General features: G+C 43.9%; 1 protein-coding gene across 1 annotated transcript in view; it reads right to left on the bottom strand.

Moving 5' to 3' along the window:
* Nucleotides 1-21651, bottom strand: part of PLXNA4 (plexin A4) — a 1023024-nt gene that overhangs the window by 322875 nt on the left and 678498 nt on the right. The window contains exon 10 of the mRNA XM_086918924.1: nt 8587-8787. Within this exon, the coding sequence (XP_086775050.1) occupies nt 8587-8787 (201 nt within the window). The remainder of the gene's footprint in view (nt 1-8586; nt 8788-21651) is intronic.

Here is a 21651-nt window from a genome sequence, read left to right as displayed (position 1 = left end):
TGAGTGGCTGTGTTGAGAGGCTGTATATGTGTGTGAGTGGCTGTATGGTTGAATAAGTGGGTTTGAGGGCAGCTATATGAGTGAGGGTGTGAATGGCTGTATGGGTGATTGACTGGTTGTATGAGTAGCTATATGGGGGAGTGAGTGGGTGTGTGCGTGCCTTTATACATTAGTGAGTGGGTGCATGCGCATTTGAATGGGTTTGTGAATGGGTGTGTGTGACTGCGTGGTTGCATGAGTGGGTGTATGAGAAGTTATATGAGAGTGTGAGTGAGTGTGTGAGTGGTTATGTGGATGATATCATCAGTGATGTCATTTGAGATGTCACTGACCATGTCATGAGTGATGTATCAAGTAAAGTTATAGGCTGTGCATTGCATGGGTGTAAGTTTTAATTAGCACAGACAACTATAATTGCTGAATTTCAGTGGTTTTGTAAGAGTGAAATCTGAGCCTAACTATAATGTCCCGGTAACCTTTATGATTTTCAGAGAATTTCTAAGGTGCGCTTGCAGAGCAGTGGGGAAAAGGGGCGGGCCTCCAAAGGGGTCTCAGCAATCCTGCTGTGGGGGACTTACTGGTAGCAATATTAGGAGTTATTGGCCCCCAAAGGCACTCAGCAGCCCCCAACTAGTGGTGCACCAGGAGGCACGATTGCAGAGTGGTGGGGGAAGGGGGCGGGGCCTCCCACAACCTCTCTGTAATGCTGCTGTGTTGGACTTACTGGAGGTAACTGGAGAGGCTGTTAGCGCCAAGAACCCTCAGCACACAGGGGACTTCATCCCCAAACCGCAACCAGTAGTGCATCAGTAGGCATATTTACAGAATGGTGGAGAAAGGGGGTGAGGCTCTGATAACCTCTAAATAATCCCGCTGTGTGGGACTTACTGGAGGTAACAGGAGGGGTCGTTGGCCCCCAAGGACCCTCAGGAGTCAAGGGGAAGTAATCCCCCAACTAGTAGTGCACCAGGAGGCGCATTTGTAGAGTGGTGGTGAAAGGGGGTGAGTCTCCGAGGATCTCTCAACAATCCCACTGTGTGAGACTTACTAGAGGTAACGGATGGGCTTGTTGGCTACCAAGGACCCTCACCAGCGGAAGGGACTTCACCCCCAACCAGTAGTGCACCAGGAGGCACATTTTCAGAACGGTGGGGAAGGAAGTGGGGCCTCCAATGACCTCTCAGCAATCCCTTTGCAACAGGAGGATCAGTTGGCCGCCAAGCATCCTCAGGAGCCAAGTGGACTTCTTCCCCCAACGAGTAGTGTGCCAGGAGGTGCGTTTGCAGAGTGGTGGGGAAAGGGGGCGGGCCTCTGACTAACTCTCAGCAGTCCCACTGTGTGGAACTTACTGACGGTAACAGGAGGAGTTGTTGGCCTCCAAGGACCCTCAGGAGCCAAGGGGACTGCATCTCCCAACGAGTAGTGTGCCAGGAGGTGCGTTTGCAGAGTTGTGGTGAAAGGGGGCGGGGCCTCTGACTATCTCTCAGCAGTCCCACTGTGTGGGACTTACTGACGGTAACAGGAGGAGTTGTTGGCCCCCAAGGGCCCTCACCAGTGAAGGGGACTTCATCCCCAAAGGTTCTGCACAATAAGGATACTTTGAAGAGTGGTTGAGAAAGGGGCGAGGCATCCAGTGACTTCTCTCGGATACGGCTTTAGAAAAAATACAAATAATAATTAGGGGAGAGGGGCCACGCGGTCCCCTTGCCGCAACCCCGATCGATGGGGTCTGGCCTTTAAAAAAAATGTGTTTAATGGGGGAGGGGGAGAGTATGGCCCCCCTCCCATGGCCAATTTCGGCCTCGGAGACCCCATACCCTGGGAACCCGCCTATTTGTAATAGGAAAGGGGGGGCAGTGCATCGCCTCTCACGAGGTAGATTTCGGCCTCAGGGTCGCCATCCACTGGGGCCTGGACTGTTCAACGTTATATTTTTTATTGGTGATGGGGCCAAACACGGGAGGCTCTTCGCCATTATTCCTAGCTTCATGGCACCTATCGAAGTGCCAGGCACTGGGTGGACTCTGTGGCCTGCCTGTAAGACTGTACCTACTTGAGAATCGAATATCTACACCTGGATGGACTTTTGACTTACCTGCTTATACGAATTGCATTTCATCAGCATTGTAAATACAGATGTCATACTGAAATGGTTCGGACACAATGAACCAATTTCATCTAATTATTTCAATGACTGGAACTATCTAAGCCCTGAAGAAGTCAATTGTTTATTGGACGAAACGCGTTGGCTGACACTTATGGACAATTATATGAAGCAACAATAAATGAAGAAACACGTCTGGAGTTCGTATAGGCCCTTGATATCCTTGACAGCTGCCTCTTGAAAAATGTCAATGTTGTCATGCAACATCTGTGGTGTATATGTTGAACGTGGTTTGAAGTTCGTGAGGCCACCAGTGGACGTAGTAGGATGGGTGCTCAGACTCTGTGAAAGAGATTGTTCTAATCGTAGTCCCTCCAGATCATGTAACAATGGCATATCATTGGCTGTGAGGGCTGGACTATTGGAGTTATTTTTGTCAATTCTCACTTCCGCCTTGCGAGATTTGTTGTTGGCAAAATGCTTCCTCAGTTTGAGCTTTCGCGTAAATTTAAACAAATCAATACGTGTGTCCGCATAATTGAAGTTCCTAGGGGGGAAGAAAGACAGCCCCAAAGAAAGAGTCTTCAATTCCATAGGCGTTAGTGTCATGGAAGTGAGATTAATCACAGAGAAATTTGTTTCACCCTGCCCTCCTATTGCTGTTTCTTTTTGCTCCACTGTTTTTTGTAAGTTTTGCGTTTTGGTATTGCGCCTTGCGTTTGCTTTGCGGCGCTCTCTCCGTTTTGTGTTGGGGCTTTTTTGGTAGTTTGGAGATCCACCCTGGGCCGTAGTGTGTCGCGTCTGTCCTGGCTCACACATTCCAGTTCCTGTGCCAGGGTGAACCGAGTAAACCCCAACCCTGACCGGGTTCTGCCTGCCTCATATTCTGACCCACTATCAATGTTGGAGCTGAGGTCTGCATTTGAAGAGCTGGTTGGTGAGACTGATCTCTGGGCACCATTGCTGACAGAAGCATTGCGAACAGTGGGAGGCTGTGCCAATTTCCTAGCGTCATACTTGCGCGCAAATGTAAAGATGCGCCCTTCAAGATAGTCATTTTTATCACACTGGAATTTAAACTGTTTCCTTTTTATGATCGTGTCTTCCTCCTTTTGTACACGAGCCATCATTTCCTCCCTTAATTTTTGACATTCCGAAACACTATCCGCGCCCATTCCATCTATTTCTGTGTTCAACTCATCAATCTGCTTCTGTATCCCTATCCGATCCGATTCAGCATAGCGTACCAGAATTTGAACCAGTCTTTTGGAGGAATCCAAATTGCATTCGGCCCATTCTCTGAGCATTTCGGGGTCAGGTTGATCATAGCTTGGGGCCAACATTACTCGTAGCCCCCTGGGTATACGGTCAACCTCCAGATATCTGCTTAGGGAGCGGTGCTCCCACCACTTGGCCTGTTCACGTTTGATTAATTTTTCAAGTCTTTTAAATTTGTCACGGAGGCTAGGGGCACTATCCGGTGTTTGCTGTGTGGAACCTGCCATGTGTGACCCCCCAGCCGGGGAATCATCAAACATGTCGAGGGCAGCCACCTCCCTCCCTCTTCTTGCGCCAGCTGTCATGTCGCTTGAATGCAATGTTGTAAACACGCAATGATGCGTTACTCACTGTTCGTCGGCAGGTAGATAAATGCCACTAGCCGCCGAATATGGAACAAATACTCCTTCACGGGACGTGTCCCCAAAACTCGCTGCGTTCTCCAGAAGTTCAGACAGCGCTGTCCTGAGACAGCCGTCCCACCACCACGCCGGATCCGCTATCAAACCAGCAGTGTTAACGGGTATCCCGGGGCTTTTCGCGGTCTCTCCCTAACAGGAGAAACAAACATCTCCGGAGCACCAGAGGTTACGACTTCCTGCCGCGTAGCCACTTCCTGAAGGAGGGGTCTCTCAGCGCCGGAGAAGCACACAACCGGCTAACAAATCCACACAGGTTTCGAAAAGCAATGCAGCAGGCTCAATCCCACCGCGGCACCGCCAAGAAACAGGAGACCCAGGTTTCCGGGAGTAATTATTTATTTTCTGCAACGGACAGCATAACGTTTCGGCCTCCCAGAGGCCTTGGTCACATGGCGCCACAGAGGGCGGCGGCAGAAATTTAAAGTGATAGTGCAACTGAATTAACCAATTACAGTGGGTGTGAGTTTAAAGCACAAGGAAAATAGTAAAAATACTACAATATTAACCCTTGATTTGCTATGCGCTTTATAAACAGACGTAACAGTAGTCTGGAGTGTTGGCGAATTACTGATATAAATTTTTTTAATATTTATGTGCTAATATGTTCTTTTTGGCTCCTATGTGGTGCAGCTCTGGTCTTTGTATGTATATTTAATTTTCCCTAGTGAGAGAAGCACTCTGTGGGCAGAAATTGCATACAGAGAAGTGCACACTGGATATGAAATATTATCCAATATTTTTATTAACTATAGGGATATTACGGGTGGGTTGCTGTATTTGCCTTCAGGTCCACTGACTAATTTCATGTTATATTGTTTAGGTCCTAACCCTATACAACATATATATATATATATATATATATATATATATATATATATATATATATATATATATATATATATATATATATATATATATATATATATATATATATATATATATAAACACAATGCTGGCAATGAATAAGGCAAACGCCGAAACGCGTCTGCCAGGTGTTTTTAAACTTCGTGTGTCTTCCAACTTGGCAGCAATAAATCTTACCTGGAAAAGTCTCAATGCATGTGTCGGACCCTTTCTTTGAGGAAGAGGCGGGGACTGGTGGTATATGTTAAATGCAGTGGTCGGCTCTGCATTTCCCGACACGCCTCTCGTTCAGGTGCTCCACTGATGGCCGGCATTTCCTTGTTGGTTGGCGTGCTGAATGCACATAAGTGGCGCCCCCCCGCCCAGGACTTGCTTCGTGGTATCGGGGAGAGAGCGGCAATTATATGTTGTCGGTTGAGACGATTCTGGGAGACGATTGCTGCCAGGGTTCCCGCGGTGGAGAGCGGGCGAACTCAAAATGCTGGCGTATGCTGGGGCATTATCGTATGCCCGGACCGGTCACTGTACCAGAGTCCGCAAAATGGAGAACGTCAGCTGGTACAAACGACGGGAACTAGATGGAGGACTTGCTAGCGTGGGAACTACAACTACCAGCAAGCAACAGCAAACACTGCAACAAAGGTGGCAAGAGCAGTGCCTCTAAATCGGAACGACCAAGCTCCAATGGGAGCTTTTTAAGCAGCCTACCATCCACGCAAAACACAACGCAAAAAACACAATGCTGGCAATGAATAAGGCAAACGCCGAAACGCGTCTGCCAGGTGTTTTTAAACTTCGTGTGTCTTCCAACTTGGCAGCAATAAATCTTACCTGGAAAAGTCTCAATGCATGTGTCGGACCCTTTCTTTGAGGAAGAGGCGGGGACTGGTGGTATATATATATATATATATATATATATATATATATATATATATATATATATATATATATATATATATATATATACATTTCAGCAACTGTGGGCATTGAGAAAGGCCTCGCGGCCGAAATGCATTTGCCTGTTGTATTGAGAATAAAAGCTGCTCCCTGGAACTTCCCCATTGTGGCTTCTATTTTCTTTTCTACAAAAGAAGTGTGCCGATATCAATTACCGTGTTTTGCCAGTGACACGGTCTAGAAGCAACCCGCAGTGCAAGTTACACCGGAACCATTGGCACCGGCAGCTGTGTGATTGTTTTCTGCGGTAGCAGATTTTCCGGTGTACACCTGGTGACCCCAGAAGGAAGAGATGCGATGTAGAGGCAATTCCGCCTCTCCGTGGATCGGATGCTGAGCCATTCGGAGCCTCGTAAAAACGCAACCTGTGCGTTTAAGGTAGCTGCGGCTTAGGGACTCGAGGGAGTACTATTAACTCTATAATTATTGGAATGGAGGCACGCTCTACTCTTGGACTCACCTGCCAGTCACACACTTGAATGGGATGTCGTCTCTAACCTTTAAATCCCTTCGCTGGAACGTGGCATTCTGGGACATGCAGTCCAGTAATCTGGTGAGAACTGCACGTTGGGCAGCCCACTCCGGCCGGAGTGGGAGGAATTGAGAAAACAGCCAATCAAGACTGAGCCGGACATTCATAGCAGTCCAAGGGGAGGAGGCGTGTTCATTTCAGCAACTGTGGGCATTGAGAAAGGCCTTGCGGCCGAAATGCATTTGCCTGTTGCATTGAGAATAAAAGCTGCTCCCTGGAACTTCCCCATTGTGGCTTCTATTTTCTTTTCTACAAAAGAAGTGTGCCGATATATATATATATATATATATATATATATACATATAGAAGAAAGAGTTGCCCCCTAGGTGGGAATGCACTTACAGGTAGGAATTAATGCCAACGCAAGGGCCCGAGCCGCGACCAAAGTCCTTTTCCTGCCAGACGCGTTTCGGGCCAACGCCCTCTTTATACCTCTGCATAATGACTGAGGGTATTTACTGGTGCCTGCAGCTTGCCATCAGGTCACATGTGCTGCCACTGAAGAGGGCGTTGGCCGAAACACGTCTGGCAGGAAAGGGACTCTGTTCGCAGCTCGCGCCCTTGCGTTGGCATCAATTCCTACCTGTAAGTGCATCCCCACCTAGAGGCAACTTTTTCTTTCCATTATTGGCGGCCTGTCCGGTCCCGGGGTTGCACTACTGCTTACAACTGCGGGTCCAGAGCTGCCTTACTTGGGCAGCTTTCTGTGGTACAGGAGGTGCCTTTACCTGCGGGGTGCTTGCGGGGACGTTGGCAATCCTTTTAATACTTTTTGCATGCGAATGGCGGTGGCGACCCACTTGGGTTTTACGGAACCACCAGTCCCAGAGAGCATTGCTTCAGGTTTTATACCTGTGCATAATTACTGAGGGTATTTACTGGTGCCTGCAGCTTGCCGTCAGGTCACATGTGCTGCCACTGAAGAGGGCGTTGGCCAGAAACACGTCTGGCAGGAAAGGGACTCTGTTCGCAGCTCGCGCCCTTGTGTTGGCATCAATTCCTACCTGTAAGTGCATCCCCACCTAGCGGCAACTTTTTCTTTCCATTATTGGCGGCCTGTCCGGTCCCGGGGTTGCACTACCGCTTACAACTGCGGGTCCACAGCTGCCTTACTTGGGCAGCTTTCTGTGGTACAGGAGGTGCCTTTATCTGCGGGGTGCTTGCGAGGACATTGGCAATCCCTTTAATACTTTTTTGCATGCGGATGGCGGCGGCGACCCACTTGGGTTTTATGGAATCATCAGTCCCAGAGAGCATTGCTTCAGGTTTTATACCTGTGCATAATTACTGAGGGTATTTACTGGTGCCTGCCGCTTGCCGTCAGGTCACATGTGCTGCCACTGAAGAGGGCATTGGCCCGAAACGGGTCTGACAGGAAAGGGACTCTGTTCGCAGCTAGCGCCCTTGCGTTGGCATCAATTCCTACCTATAAGTGCATCCCCACCTAGCGGCAACTTTTTCTTTCCATTATTGGCGGCCTGCCTGGTCGCGGGGTTGCACTACCGCTTACAAATGTGGGTCCACAGCTGCCCTACTTGGGCAGCTTTCTGTGGTACAGGAGGTGCCTTTACCTGCGGGGTGCTTGCGGGGACATTGGCAATCTCTTTAATACTTTTTTGCATGCGAATAGCGGCGGCGACCCACTTGGGTTTTACGGAACCACCAGTCCCAGAGAGCATTGCTTCAGGTTTTATACCTGTGCATAATTACTGAGGGTATTTACTGGTGCCTGCAGCTTGCCTTCAGGTCCCATGTGCTGCCACTGAAGAGGGCGTTGGCCCGAAACGCGTCTGGCAGGAAAGGGACTCGCGCCCTTGCGCTGGCATCAATTCCTACCTGTAAGTGCATCCCCACCTAGCGGCAACTTTTTCTTTCCATATATAGATATATAGATATATATATATCTATATATATATAGATATATATATATATAGATATATATATAGATATATATGTATAGATATATCTAGTTTATACTTACCTGTAAAATACTTACTTTCGTGGTAAAGGTATCCGTGATAAAGGCATATCTGTTGTTGAAAAAGACTTTCGTTGAAATGGCATTTGCGTTGTAAAAACAACGTTGTAAAGCCATTCATTGTAATGGTATTTGTTGTTACGACCTACATCCAATGGGGACGTTCGATCACATTCTGCATCATACTCATGTAATCCTACACCTCAAGATGGCAGACAGGCAACTCACTTTTGACAAAGGCAATAGTAGCTTTCTTGGAAAAATTTATGAAGAAAATGTTAATTAAAGACACAATAGAAAAGAGCATTGTAGCAGCAGGAATAGGTGGGAATTAAGTGTGACATTAGCATCATTTGGAGTTTTAGCACATAATGTGATCTGCCCAGATGAAGGCTTTCTTTACAGTGTTGTGCAAAAGTCAATATGTTTCTAGCTTTCAGACCCCACTTACAGAAGTGTTCTGGCACTGCACGCTGGAGCTGTTGAACCTCAGCGCCGGCACCCGCTGCTCACGGCCCTGAATGTGCAGTATGCACTCGTACCCCCTCTGGCCTGACTGTGGTTGTGGCAGGTTCTTGGCCTTCAGGGTGATGGGCTTGACCACTTCCACGGGCACCAGGATCCTCTCCGCTTGAAGCAACTGTGGGCATTCCTGGAGGAGATACAAGAAAGCAGAAGCCATGAGCATGTGCATGTGATATCAGTGAGCACGCATCCTTTGTAAACAGCTTATTTACAACGTGCTGTGAATTATAAGCCACATCCCTAAACACTGCAAAGAGTGAGGAGCCCAGGAAGTGAAAAGCAAGACACAGCTTCTGAAAGACAGCCATACTGTAGTTTTCATGTTTGCCAATTGTTACTACACATATGTCAATATTTCAAATAAATTATGCCATGTATGTTATTTTTGTTCAACAGCTCTCGGAGTGGTCTTCTTCTGTGAAATATATACTTCAACCAGTTTGTCACCTACATTTTCTTTGCATGTAATGTAATAATATATACCAGGCAACACACAGTTCAATAATTCTATTTCATTGCATTGAATGTATAAAGCACTTTTGCCAAACTGCTGACCACGACCATACACTGGTACAACAAAAGAAGAGCAAGATTCGGCAGCAATCTGTGGCCATGAGCAGAAACCGATAAAAGGAGGTGCTCTTTAAAATCACAGGAGACACTGGAGACAGTAGGGGTGGAGAGAGAGGAAGGCTGTTCCCGTGTTTTGGCACAAGTAAGAGGCATGATAGCGAGTGGGATGTGGCACATGGAAGGATCTAAGAGGAAAGGTACAAACAGGGACAATAATGCAATGATAAGAAGTAGTCAGGCCAACAACAAACTTAAAAACAATACAAAGAAGACGAAACAGGAGAGGCGAGTGGAATTGTAACTAGTGAAGAGAACTAAAGGAGGGAGAGAATTGAGGGGGAGGAAGAGGATTACACAACAAATAAAGGAATGGAACACTGATTTTGAGGCAAGGGATGAGAGTAAGCAAGAAGCCACGAAGACGAGATGAGCCCTAGTATTAACAAGAATTGGCATAGCCAATAGGTCTCGCCTTTGGGGTCTTATAAGTGTTTAGTTATGCAGCACAATATCCTTGGTGCAACAACATCAACTGTTGTATGGCTAAACACTTATAAGGTCCCAAAGGCGAGACCTGTTATCTATTCTAAGGCTTGTTTGAAAAGGGAACTGAGGGGGGGTCTGGATGTTTTCCTCATGCCAAGAGCAGTTGAAACCACGGTTGCTAGAGCAGGGAGATCCTTCAGAGTTCTGTGTTTTCAGTCTATGATCTTTGTGTTGTAGGTTTGGACTGTGCTTATATATGCTTGTTAAAGAACCTCTCCTTATCATCCCCCCTGGCAGGGGGTCTTGTCTTCTTTGCCTGAGGATTGGTGTTCCCGATATTGTGCCAATTACAGTGGGTGCACCTATATGGCATGAGTCTTTTCTACTGTTTTGTGTTTATGTGCATTCTGAGAGAAAACCAGTGTGTTTGTATGATATATATATATATATATATATATATATATATATATATATATATATATATATATATATATATATATATATACACACACACACACATATATTGGTGATGAGGGTCAAACTAACTTGGACTGCGGCAAGTCTGGGCAGCAATCTCTCAATATTTGCTTTATGGAAGTGGAGCTCTAGCTAATAGGAGGGCTATTTCTGTTTTTTCTTTTCTTTTTCCAAAGGAAGGCTCTAAGGGATTGTATACCACTGCCAGTACTGGTTTGGGAAAATTAGTTTAATAGGAAAGCAGAAAAAACAAGTAAGGAAAAAAAGTTAGGAGACATGATAACAAAATGGCTAAGAGGTGGAATGGGAGATATATAAGGGCCCACACAAACATATTTGAAAAATGTAGGAGAAGGAGGAAAATAGACTCATTTTAAAAGTGTGTGAAAGGGAAGTGGAGAATGCACCCTCTGAAAAAAGAGGGGAAAAAACTATTGCATAGAGAGAAATTAATGTGAGAGATTGAGAACGAATGTCTTGGTGTGAAGCAGTGACCTTGTGAGCAAACAGCAATTTTAAATGAGGAAAATCTCTAATAATGTGACCATTGCCACGGCCACAAAATTCATAGTTCCAGTGGCCTTGATCTCTAAGGGATTTAAATGCCGTGGGGGGAGGGGGGTGAAGGGGGCATGACTGATAAATGTATGCATTTTAATCATATATTTACAATGGAGACATTATGAGAGACATCTCTAGACAGTTCTACTCAAACATATGCCGAGAGGGAGGGATTGAAGTGTAAATCCCTCAAGGGTATAAAAAGGCAGAGAAATGATGAGGAAGGTGTGAGGAAGAGACGTAACGGCATCCTTGGAAGTATGGAGGTGGTATAAATATATATGGATCTACATGTCGTAGAAAAAGGAGACAAATAAGAGTGACATTTAAATTGTGTTTGGCTTCGCAGGAGATGGAGAAGGGAGGTCTGATGGAGATGGTGCAGGGACGTGAGAGATGATGGGGCAGATCAACATGGCGAAGAAACAGCCTCACTAGAGTGGGATCTGTCTGGAGCGGGGTATAAATAGAACTTCGGATGGGGGCATCCTTTAGAAGGGTTTCTAGCACCGGGAAGGGGCTTGAGATAGAGCCTCGAATCGAGATGCGATATGACTGGGGGGCGGGAGGTGAGTCCTGGGCCATGGGTGAGGGAAATAATACTTTAAAAAAATCTCAGCTGGTGGAGGAGAAAAAGAGGAAGAGTTGAGAGTCCTGGGGAGGGTAGAGGAAAAGGGCGCATGGCAGAGCTTGTCACTTGTGGGCGTGCAATAGGGTCTGAAAACCCTTTCTGATGTTTAAAACAGCATCTGTGGAGGGGGCGGCAAAAATTTAATACTCTGGCACGTGTTCTGGATGAGCGAAAACTCCCCCGAGGGGTGGAGGCACGAGCGCTAGGAGGAGAAGAAGCTTTGTCAAGTCCAGACCGGAACTGCAGTAACAAGCCTGCAGCATGCACCACCAGCGGGTGCGAGCGAATCAAAACAAAAGACCATCTCGAGACGGCAACAAAAGACAAGCGCGGATGCGAAAAAACACATAGCCCTGTCAGCTCTTTCCAAGCCACTCGTGCTTGTGGTGGTATCCACCTTGCAGGAGCGAGCAGGTGTGCGCGCGGGCACGCTAATTGGAAACAGATGGCCCCGGCGCGCCGTAGCTTGCTCCTGCAAGGTGGATGTCGCCACAAACATGAGTGCTTGAAAAGAGCAGACCGATTCTGCGCGCTGCCTAGGCGAGACCTAAAAAAATGACAATAATGTTCAAACACACAAATGGTGATGCACTGCTAGATTTAGAGTCCATTCATATACAATTCCAATCAAAGTAGAATATTGTCAAATACGTCTTTATTTTCAATTTTCTTTGGTGATATGAAACAAACAGCCAACGCGTTTCGTTCACCACATGTGAAATTCATCAGGGCAGTTGAAGTTGTGCATTCGGCAGGTATAATCTTCCAATGCAAGTTCGATCCCTTAATCATAACATATCCTCATGTCTCCTGCTGATATCAATAATTCAGTCAGGGTAGCCAAATGGGCCCCATCTCAGAAATCTTAATTTATGTCCTACACCACCAATATTTGTGGCGCAACCCGCACATGTCGCCAGTGAAGCCTAGAGGTGGCTCGCTGCTCTGTTGTGTTTATCAAAATTGACAATATTGTGTTTTAGGTGTCTGTAAATATGAAAGAGTTGGCCCAGGGCTTGTAGATTTGATTTTCCTTTTATAAGGTTGGCCTCTAAATCCAATTGTGCAAGCACACAGTGATAGGGGCTAAAGATGACCCTCATGACATGGAGCCAATCAGCACAAATATTGGTCGCTTTCTGACTTTATCTTTGAAAACGTAAGGAAATAACTGGAAGCATGGATTTTAGCACACAGGTGACATGCAGTAAACCTGTGAGAAGCTTCAACAAATACGTTTTGGATCAATTGTGGATCAAACGTTTGTATTCTGATAGTTCCACTCCTTTCCAGTTTGGGTACCTAGAAGAGTCTGTCTTTGATTTTGTTGGGGTACAGCTAGAATTCATAGATACACATGAATGCAGCTGGCACAGGCAGGTAATGAAAATTCCCTAGACCTTCTTGTCCTGCAACTCCATTTCCCTTCAGTGGGGAATTTCAGTTTAATGCAGCCTGAAAACTGATGTGGGCAGAATAGCCACCCAGGCAAGCATCTCTTATAGAAACAACTTCTGATCCTCTTCTTCACTCCTACACTGCCTCCTGTTGTGAGCCACCCCTGCCTGCAAAACATTCAGACTATTTTCTGATGAGGGGGCCAGCAATAAGGACTCTCGCCGGAGATGGAGGCTGGATATATCTAAAATCTCCACATGCAGATAATATGCCAGGAGTAGGATGTTACTCTCTACAAGTGATTCAAACTTTTGCCAATGATATGAGATGATTATAGATAAGACCATTAATGATGGTCTTCATACACAAGTGACTAAACGTTAATGTTTTCACAAAATGAGCACCAACATGAAATCTGATGGAAGTCAATATTGTGTAACTGGTGCATCAGTAACAAGTACTACATGGTCATGCAGGAGGCTGCTCGACAGCACACACAATGTTCACACTAAGTCAACGGGCCTTAGTGTTGTGTGGTCCAACATGATGACTTCCATTGGGCGTTGTTTATGATAAGGGTGTAACAATGATGAGCATCACATGTCTCAAAGCCAGTGCATAGTTAAAATAGTGTGAGCATTTTGAAAGCAACATGCTGTTAATGGTGTGAAAATGTGGATACAGTCATGTCACATTTAACATCTACAAGTAAGAGAATATGGTATTAGTGACGTTTTGAACTGGAACTTTGCATAAAGGTTGCATGTAAAGACAGACCAGAGACAGAAGCCAGACAGCGCAAACAAGACGCCTTGTGTCAGAATTGTAGGCAGCGCTAGCTTCGCCTATAATGGAGTTCAGTTAGCCGGAAGAATTTAAGTGCTTCTTTCAGCATTTTATTTGATTAAAGTGCTCCCAATGGACAGATTTGTTAGAAGTGCTCCTTAAAAGACGAAGCTACTTTGTGAAGCCGGTATTGCCCAGCTTTCATGCACAATATTCAATCATCCGAAAGCTCTTCTCAGTGCATACAGAAAGAGGCTCTGAGGCTGTAACCTTTTGAAAATGTTATTTAGCGTTCGAATTTTAGCTAACACATTTTAAGTGTTGTTTATAAAGGCTAACTAAGAAGTTGCCAGACAAAGACTTTTTGATCAATGCTCAGAAATAACTTTTTTTACTGGAAGAATGGGAAACCTTGAGTGAGGACAGGTGCCACGCTCACTCAAAGTATTCCAATAGGGAATTAGTCAAAGCCTTGCTTCAAGGCCTCCTTTCCTTCTCCTGAGGGGTCTTTTTAAGTTTAATTCCTAGGATCAGGCAGAGGGGTGCTTTCATTTCTGATACAATCACAATGCAGCCTTTCTGCCGCCTTCAGCTTGCAGCGCTTCCCAGCCAGCAGGAGACTCAAGAATCAATGGCGGACGAAGGCAGGAGGTGTTCATTGTTCACCATTATCTCTATTTTTAGCACTGAAAATCTGTGTCTTGTGCAGACATCAAGCCGCTTCATCTGAATTGAACGCGCTAATGCGTCCTGACCCCCAACTGTGACACCGAGGCCATATTGAAGGGAACTTATCGCTTCTTATGGACGCAAAGTACAAGGATGCTGCTAAAACGTCAAAAACAAATACCTGTTGATTTTCAGGTATAATGACTGCAAAAAGGACGGTGCCTCTGCCTCCTAACTCTACTGTTAAATATAATGGGTACACCTTATGTTCCTCAGAATCTGGGTATGAGCAATATAATCTACAGTGAGTTCTGTTGGTGGGTGAAACAATTGCTTAGTAAACACAAATAAAAATAAAATTGACATTGAGTGTCATTCAGGATAGATATTGCTAATGTATTAAAACATTTTTTATTTCTGTTTACTAAGCAATTGTTTCACCCAACAGAACTCACAGTAGATTATATTCCTAACGCTACGGAGCATAGAGTAGGAGGAGGTCCTTTCCATCTGGGCTACTGGGCCTGTTGCTACCTCAAGGTCAGGTCCATGGCCAGCACAAGACCTAGAGCCATCTCTCTTCTTCCAACGTGGCCACATTTGCTTATTGACGGACCAATGTTGTGCTGTCCTGCTGACTGGCGACATTGGAGTGCCTAGAAGTGCCTTGTAATAGAAATGGCACTACTGAAACCCAAAAGCATGATTAAATCTCAGGGGGTGCAATTCGGCTGTTTCAGAACACGTCACTTTTCTACCTGTAGAGAAACTACATCTCTTGCCACCAGCTTTGTACGCCGTATGCTAACTGGAAACGGATTTAGCTCAACAATTGGCTGAAGCAAATATGCAACTGTATTGAGGGCTGGGAAACTAACTGCAAAAGGTGTATGTGTAAGCATAAATGTGTGAATTTGTACATGGACGCTATTTGTGCAGGTGTACCTACACTGACATTTGAACCCTTTTAGGAGATTAATTAACACTCAAAATCGCGTTTGCAAATGTACTTTTTTGAGTGTGTACGTCCACTTCAGATGGCAAATTAATATTAAATAACGTGAACAATAATTTGCACTCATGGAAGATCCTAATTGTCCCTTGCAGGCATCATTAGGATTGTCAATCCTGCCCTTGCTGAACCCCAAAATTATGGGAGATTAGCGCATGCAAGAGGGTAAAAGGACATCCGTGTGTACAAATGTAAGGGGTGGCTGTTGAGCAGGCCAGTGGGCAAGGAAATAACTAGGGAAGCAAGAGAGGAGCTCTCTTCCCTCATACAGACTTATACTACCAAGATGGATCATTGATTTAAACGGTTTCTGCTAGCTGCGGTGATCTGCAGACCATGACTCCACACTCTGCTATGCTGTAACAGAAGGTGAATGCCATGAAGCAAATGTATGTGTTTGTGTTGTTGTTTAACAGAAACAATGTTTTCAAGAAGGTAGCTTGAAAGGCATAACTTGAGTATCAATGATCCTGCAAAGAATGGCTTGCAGCTAGTTTTTTATTACAGTTATTAAAGCCATTTCAGAAGTGAACGGGAAATATGCCTTTTGTTAAAACTTCTCTCCGAACAACACAGTGTCCCCTCAACCTCTTCTTTTATGTGCAAGCGCGCCAGCAGCGCTTGGTGTCCAAGCTGTAAAATGGCCATGGGTCATGGGATTTTGAACAGGCCTTTATTTGCAGTTTGTGTTAAGACTTACCTCGCAAATAATCATAATGAGAGTCTCTCTCACAGTGAGTTTTGAGAGGGTAGGGACAGTATTCTAATGGCAATAAGGCAATTTTAAGTCGATCGTAGTCGATGATCACAGCCCTCTAATTCTGCCTGCCTGGACAGGAGGACAAGGAGCCTTTTTTCTGATAGTGCTTTGCTAAAAATGGCAATATGTGACAGTGACCAATAGTGCAAAATAGAATATGTAGCTTATATTTGTGGCCTTATAGAGCCTAAGAGAGGCATGCCCTTGGTCAGCCTTAACCCACCCTATCTGGGTGGTTGAGGTCTGTTTTGCCATTGTCCTACAGAAAAAGGCTCAAGACTTTCCTATGCATAGGACATCTTACTAAGAGACATCTTTGACCATTCAAACCCTCTTATAGGGCTAACACCTTTAAGATTCTCACCACATTTTATTTATTGTTCAACTTTATCTTCTCCAAAGAACCCCTTTTTCCCTCCTCCCTGTCATATACTCCCCTCCTAAACCCTCCTAAACCCTTGTCCTTGCTCGGTTCTTTTGATGTTAATTTTGTATGTAAATGTATTTTGTATATGCAGTTTAGTTTGTTGTAAACTGCTCTAATAGCTTCCTGCGATGCAGCACTATGGAAAATACATACATCAATAAATACAAATAATTTGTAGATAACCCTGTTGAGGGCTAGCTGTTAATACTGCATTGATTCTGAAGGCCACCACAATACTGGGAAATACTGGGAGCAGTCCAGAGAAAGGACCTTGCATTGGTACCTAGTTAAGTTCTACCAGAAGAAGCTCAAGCATTCATATACATAAATACCTCCAGACTGAGGAGAGTTGACCCAGCTTTATTGCCCTAATGGCCAACAGTGTATCAGTGCTCCTACAACAAGGGGTTCGGAAGATTGTGATATTGTTTCATGGACAGGGCAATGAAGTAAGAAAGCAAACCAGAGATTGTGTAGAGCCAGTGTATCAGTATATTAGGGAAATGATCAAACTGATGAGCTGCATGGGTTTCATTTGTGACCAAATTCTAAATTTGTGTAATATTGGGTAGATCCTGTTGTGGAATCATCTAGAGAGTTTCATCTGGAGGGATGCAGTGTGGATGCAGAGATATACATGTCTAATGGACCAATAAATTTCCCTCGCAATGTTATTATTTTAAAATCTTGCCTACTATACACCTGTCTGTAGATGCTGATTTGCGGCGCATCTTTTTCCCTTCTCATAAAATCAGCAGTGCACTGAGCCCTGTTAATTCAGAGCGCCAAGCGGGAAAGCATTTTCAGGGCTTGTTCCTTCCTCCGCCCTCTTTCCCTCTGCCACCACCTTGGTTTACGAGAACACTTCTTTCAAGTTCATTAACAAAGCCGCCATTGCAGCGCATTGAACAGAGGCCCAATTTGCATATAAAAAAAGGTCTCTGCCTCGGTTAAGAAGTTCATTACAAATAATTGAGAAGGCACAGGCCATAAAAAAGAAATATTCATATTGTTGCTCTATCTGATTGGCCTAATGTTCCTTCTAATTGAAATGTTGAAATCTCAATTTCTTGCTGATGGCCTATAGCACAAGGGATGAATTGATTGAAGCACGTACCTTGGACCTTGAATGGCAAAGTCTTCCCTGACTGAAAAAATCTATTGAAAAGTTAAAACAAATATTTTGTATCCTTTGCCTTCAATAAAATGCCCATTTTTAAAATTGGAAGACTTGAACACTGTAATAATACTTGTGGGTGTATTATTAATATATTAATATTATTATTAGCAGTAGTAATAGTACTAGTAGTGGTAATAGTAGTAGTAGTAGTTTATTGAGCTTGGTAATGGTTAGTAAAACTAGTTAATATTACATACTTCGGTAATGGTCTCTATTGCTAGTCAGTCACCTTAAGTCATGATGAAGTTAAACCAATGACGATCCATTTGGGGAGATGGAGTGTGTACTCAGTTGTGAGTCAAAGTAGTCTAAGTAATTTTCCATCATCTCCGAACCTCCACATAAGAAACGTGTATTCTACTCACATGCTCTTACATGGATTTGTTTTGTCTTAATTGCAACATTAACTCCAGATGTAATCATCTTGAATTTCCACACTTGAGGTCATGAGTACTGTCTTTAATGGTCATGTTTAAACCTAGACGGCATCCTGGCTCAGTAAGATTGAGTATCATTATTGGCAGTTACGTACCCTCACCCTTTACACAATGAGCGTTTTTCTGCTGAAGGACGTTGGCAGTTCTATAATGTGTTCTATTTTAATACAGTATGATTGTAATTTTAAAATATTATTATTATAATATCTGGGGGCACAAGTATACTCCTAATTTGAGGCATTAGAAAGTAGAAAGTATCCTGTCATATTTCTCTTGGGTTATGCTACATGGCATGAAGTTTCTGTGAGCAGTACGCACAACAGATTCAGAGTGATAAAAAATGTCTATTGCTACTGGTGATTAATCTGCATGTTTAGCATGAAGAACCTAAGGACTCATGGACATAAATATATGAATAAAACATACCAGGCAATATGGAATAGAATTAGCACATGTATGTCTCTTTTCATGATTCTCTAGTTTTGTAAAATCGAAGATGTAAGTGTGCTTGGTTTAGTTGATTCGTGTGTTTTTCCAGTATTCGCTACATTACAGTACATTCTAAGAATATTTAGAATGGTGCATTTGAAATTTCATTACTTATTGATAACATTTGTGTTACTAATTTGGCCATTTTAACAATAATATGCTTTTCATTAATTTCAAGACAATACCTCCACAAAGTCATCTTTGCCATATTGCCAGTTCTCATGTTTTGTTGAAGCTTGTCTATAGCATGGAGGGGTTGGACCCGGCAATTGGTCACTTCACGTTGAACTTAATTCAAACAGTATTCCACTCTGTCATGCTTTGTTAGCTTATCACTAGCTGGGCTGAGGAGTGAGCTGGTACAGCATTTTTGCACAACAAACTCAGGATTGAAGGCGGTTCTGTTTTTTTCCCTTCCTTCTCTCTCTCTCTCTCTCTCTCACACACACACACTCACAGTCTATCACTTTCCTAGGGCAATTCCCTCAACCTGGACTGGCACGCCCTACTTGCCTGACAGCGCAGGAACTTAAGGAAGACAAAAGCAGCTTCAGTCTGCTTTTACTTCTCTGGAGTGTTGCCTCTACTGGAACATTTGGTGGACTAGTGCGATGTCTCCGGCAGTAACTCTCCTGCTAGAGATATTCACTCATGTCAGCAGTTCTGGACAATCAGCCCCAACTATTTAGATTAGCTATATTTACCCTTGGCAGACACTATAGAGTAAAGGAGGTAAAGGAGGCTTTAACTTCAACCATCTTTAAAATTGTACATGGATAAACTAGGTTTGTGGAAGAACTGTAGGCTTATCTTTCATAGCTTCATGACGCATTTTATTTTAAACTACATAACCTCAAACTTCCCCAACGTTGGGGAGTTTTAATAACGCAATTAGTAGGAGAGAACATCAACTAAAATGAGCTCAAGAAAGAAACCCCCACATTTCTCAAAATTCTATTGAAAACGTTTCAGGTAAGTTTTCTTGCAAGTTCTTTTTCTTGTTAGCAGGAAACCTCTCTTGCAAGAAAAGTTGGCAAAGTTGAGATACTCTACAAAGTTCACATATCACATAAAAAATCAGTATTTCCCCTGACTTGGGCTTTTGAGGTTTAGAGTTAATTTTATTAACCATTGCTTCACAGAAGAAAACAGCTGTTTAATAGAAAATGTGTTTTGATTCGAACAACCCCTTACACCTCCCTAAAAAGCAGTTACAAAACGTCAGGCTGAACATGAATAACCTGATGTACTGTAATTTGTGTGATATGTACTAATCAAACCCCCTCCCTCATCAATGCCAAGATGTTGTGTGTGGTTGTAAACAAGAGATTGTTAGGTGAAACCTTTTAGTCTTATACCAAAAATACATCCTCCCTTTCTGTGAGCTGGGAGTCATCAGATATCAAAGAAAGGTATCTCAACAGTTTAACTAAAGGAATCATAACCTTTCTCCATCACTCAGTTCCAACACAATGTGATCCTTCCCCACATCTTCAGGCTGGGACTATGTTGCAAGGATTTTTCTTTTGCAGGGTTATGGAAGAGTTTACAACTTTCCAAACTTGTAAAGCTTTACACTTTACCCACATTTGCATAAGAATTGTTTCTTCTGTGACAATTTGTGTCAGAAAAAGAAAACTCACAGACAAATATGCTGCATACTCTTTCATTATTGACTGGGTTTCAGTAGAGCGAACCTTATCTCACCATCGATTGAAAGTTGTCTCTCAATGGGCAGAGAAAAGTTCCACATGTGCTTACTGGAAATTATATAAACTTCGTGAATGGCAGGAAATTGCAACTTTGTCAAAAACAATTGAAAACCCCTACTTCAGGTTCATCACCAACTCTCCTCCAAACCTGAGAGCCTTGAAAATAATGATTTCAAATTCACTTCAAGAACAAATTCGACCACTATACTCTCCTGCAACCATAGCCATCAACTTATTATGGTCATGGATTCAAAAATAAGTGGATGCTGTGACACAGTGTGTGTACATCTAGCTCCACATACTTGACAAAGTCACACCAATATTAAGCTTTCATCATAAAGTGGACTTTGTCTGCTCACTCGTGTGTGGCAATGATTCTACCAGAAATACTTTAGGTTCTGGAAGAAGAGTCTATATCTGCTTCAGCAAAAAGAATGAGGGCAGGACTAGCCCTAGGAGGGAGAAAGTTAGAACATATCACTCCGCCTTTTCAGGCTTTACATTTCGCCCATAAAATGGGTGGTATGCTTTCAAAACGCTTTGCCTTCTCCACAGACCTTGTTAGTTTCTTAGTCTGAAACACGTATCTGTTTTTTCCCACATCTCCCAAATTAAGATCAACATTCAACGCAGGATCATCCCTGTTTCTTTCAAAAAGAAGGTCACTAGTATATATGAATGTATATTTGTTTGTGGTATTTGTATATTGCAAACCTAGAGAAAAGGCAGCAAAGCACTGAACAGAGTCATGTGCAAGAAGAAGAAGAAGGACAATAAGCGACTGGAGATGAGCTGGGTTCTGAGAAATGGACTGTTGCTTCATTGTGATCTAGTATTCTTCATGCTCTTTCCTGAATTGGGCTGACACAGTCCTTCTTAATAGAGAGTTGTCATTCTGGATGCACATGCATAGATGGCGAAGACCTGTTATCTTTTTTGCACTTCTTCGAATGCAGTCTGATGACGTCCTGGCTATGGGCATGCGAAGAGCTACTGGAAGTGGAAAGCTTCAAAGTCTGGTAGACGGAGATGCCTTTAAGGATTGTTCTGTGGATGACGAAGCTCGTTTTGAAGATGATGAGGGATGTAAAGTGAAGTCAATGGCACTCCAATAGGGTGGTGTAATGTGGTCATATTGCCTCAGGGCGTTGATTAAGGTCAATGTGGGGTCAGGATACCCGTGGATACATTCTGCATCTGGATGGTGGTGACACACATGTGTTGCCACCATCCAGATGCAGAATGTATGAGTGCTTGACCAGGAGTCCTAAAGTCACTTTCTTGGAGGAATGGACACTTTCTTCAGTAGAGAGCTGGTGGGAAACTGTGGGGTCACTTGGTCCAAAAGTCTAGAACAGCCTCCCCCAGCCCTAGACAACAATCAAACGTTCTC

This window comes from Lissotriton vulgaris, chromosome 1_1 (assembly GCF_964263255.1).
Source record: "Lissotriton vulgaris chromosome 1_1, aLisVul1.2, whole genome shotgun sequence".
In the NCBI taxonomy this organism is placed as follows: domain Eukaryota; kingdom Metazoa; phylum Chordata; class Amphibia; order Caudata; family Salamandridae; genus Lissotriton; species Lissotriton vulgaris.
Note: the sequence above shows the minus strand (reverse complement) of the source record. Positions and strands in the feature narration are given on the sequence as shown.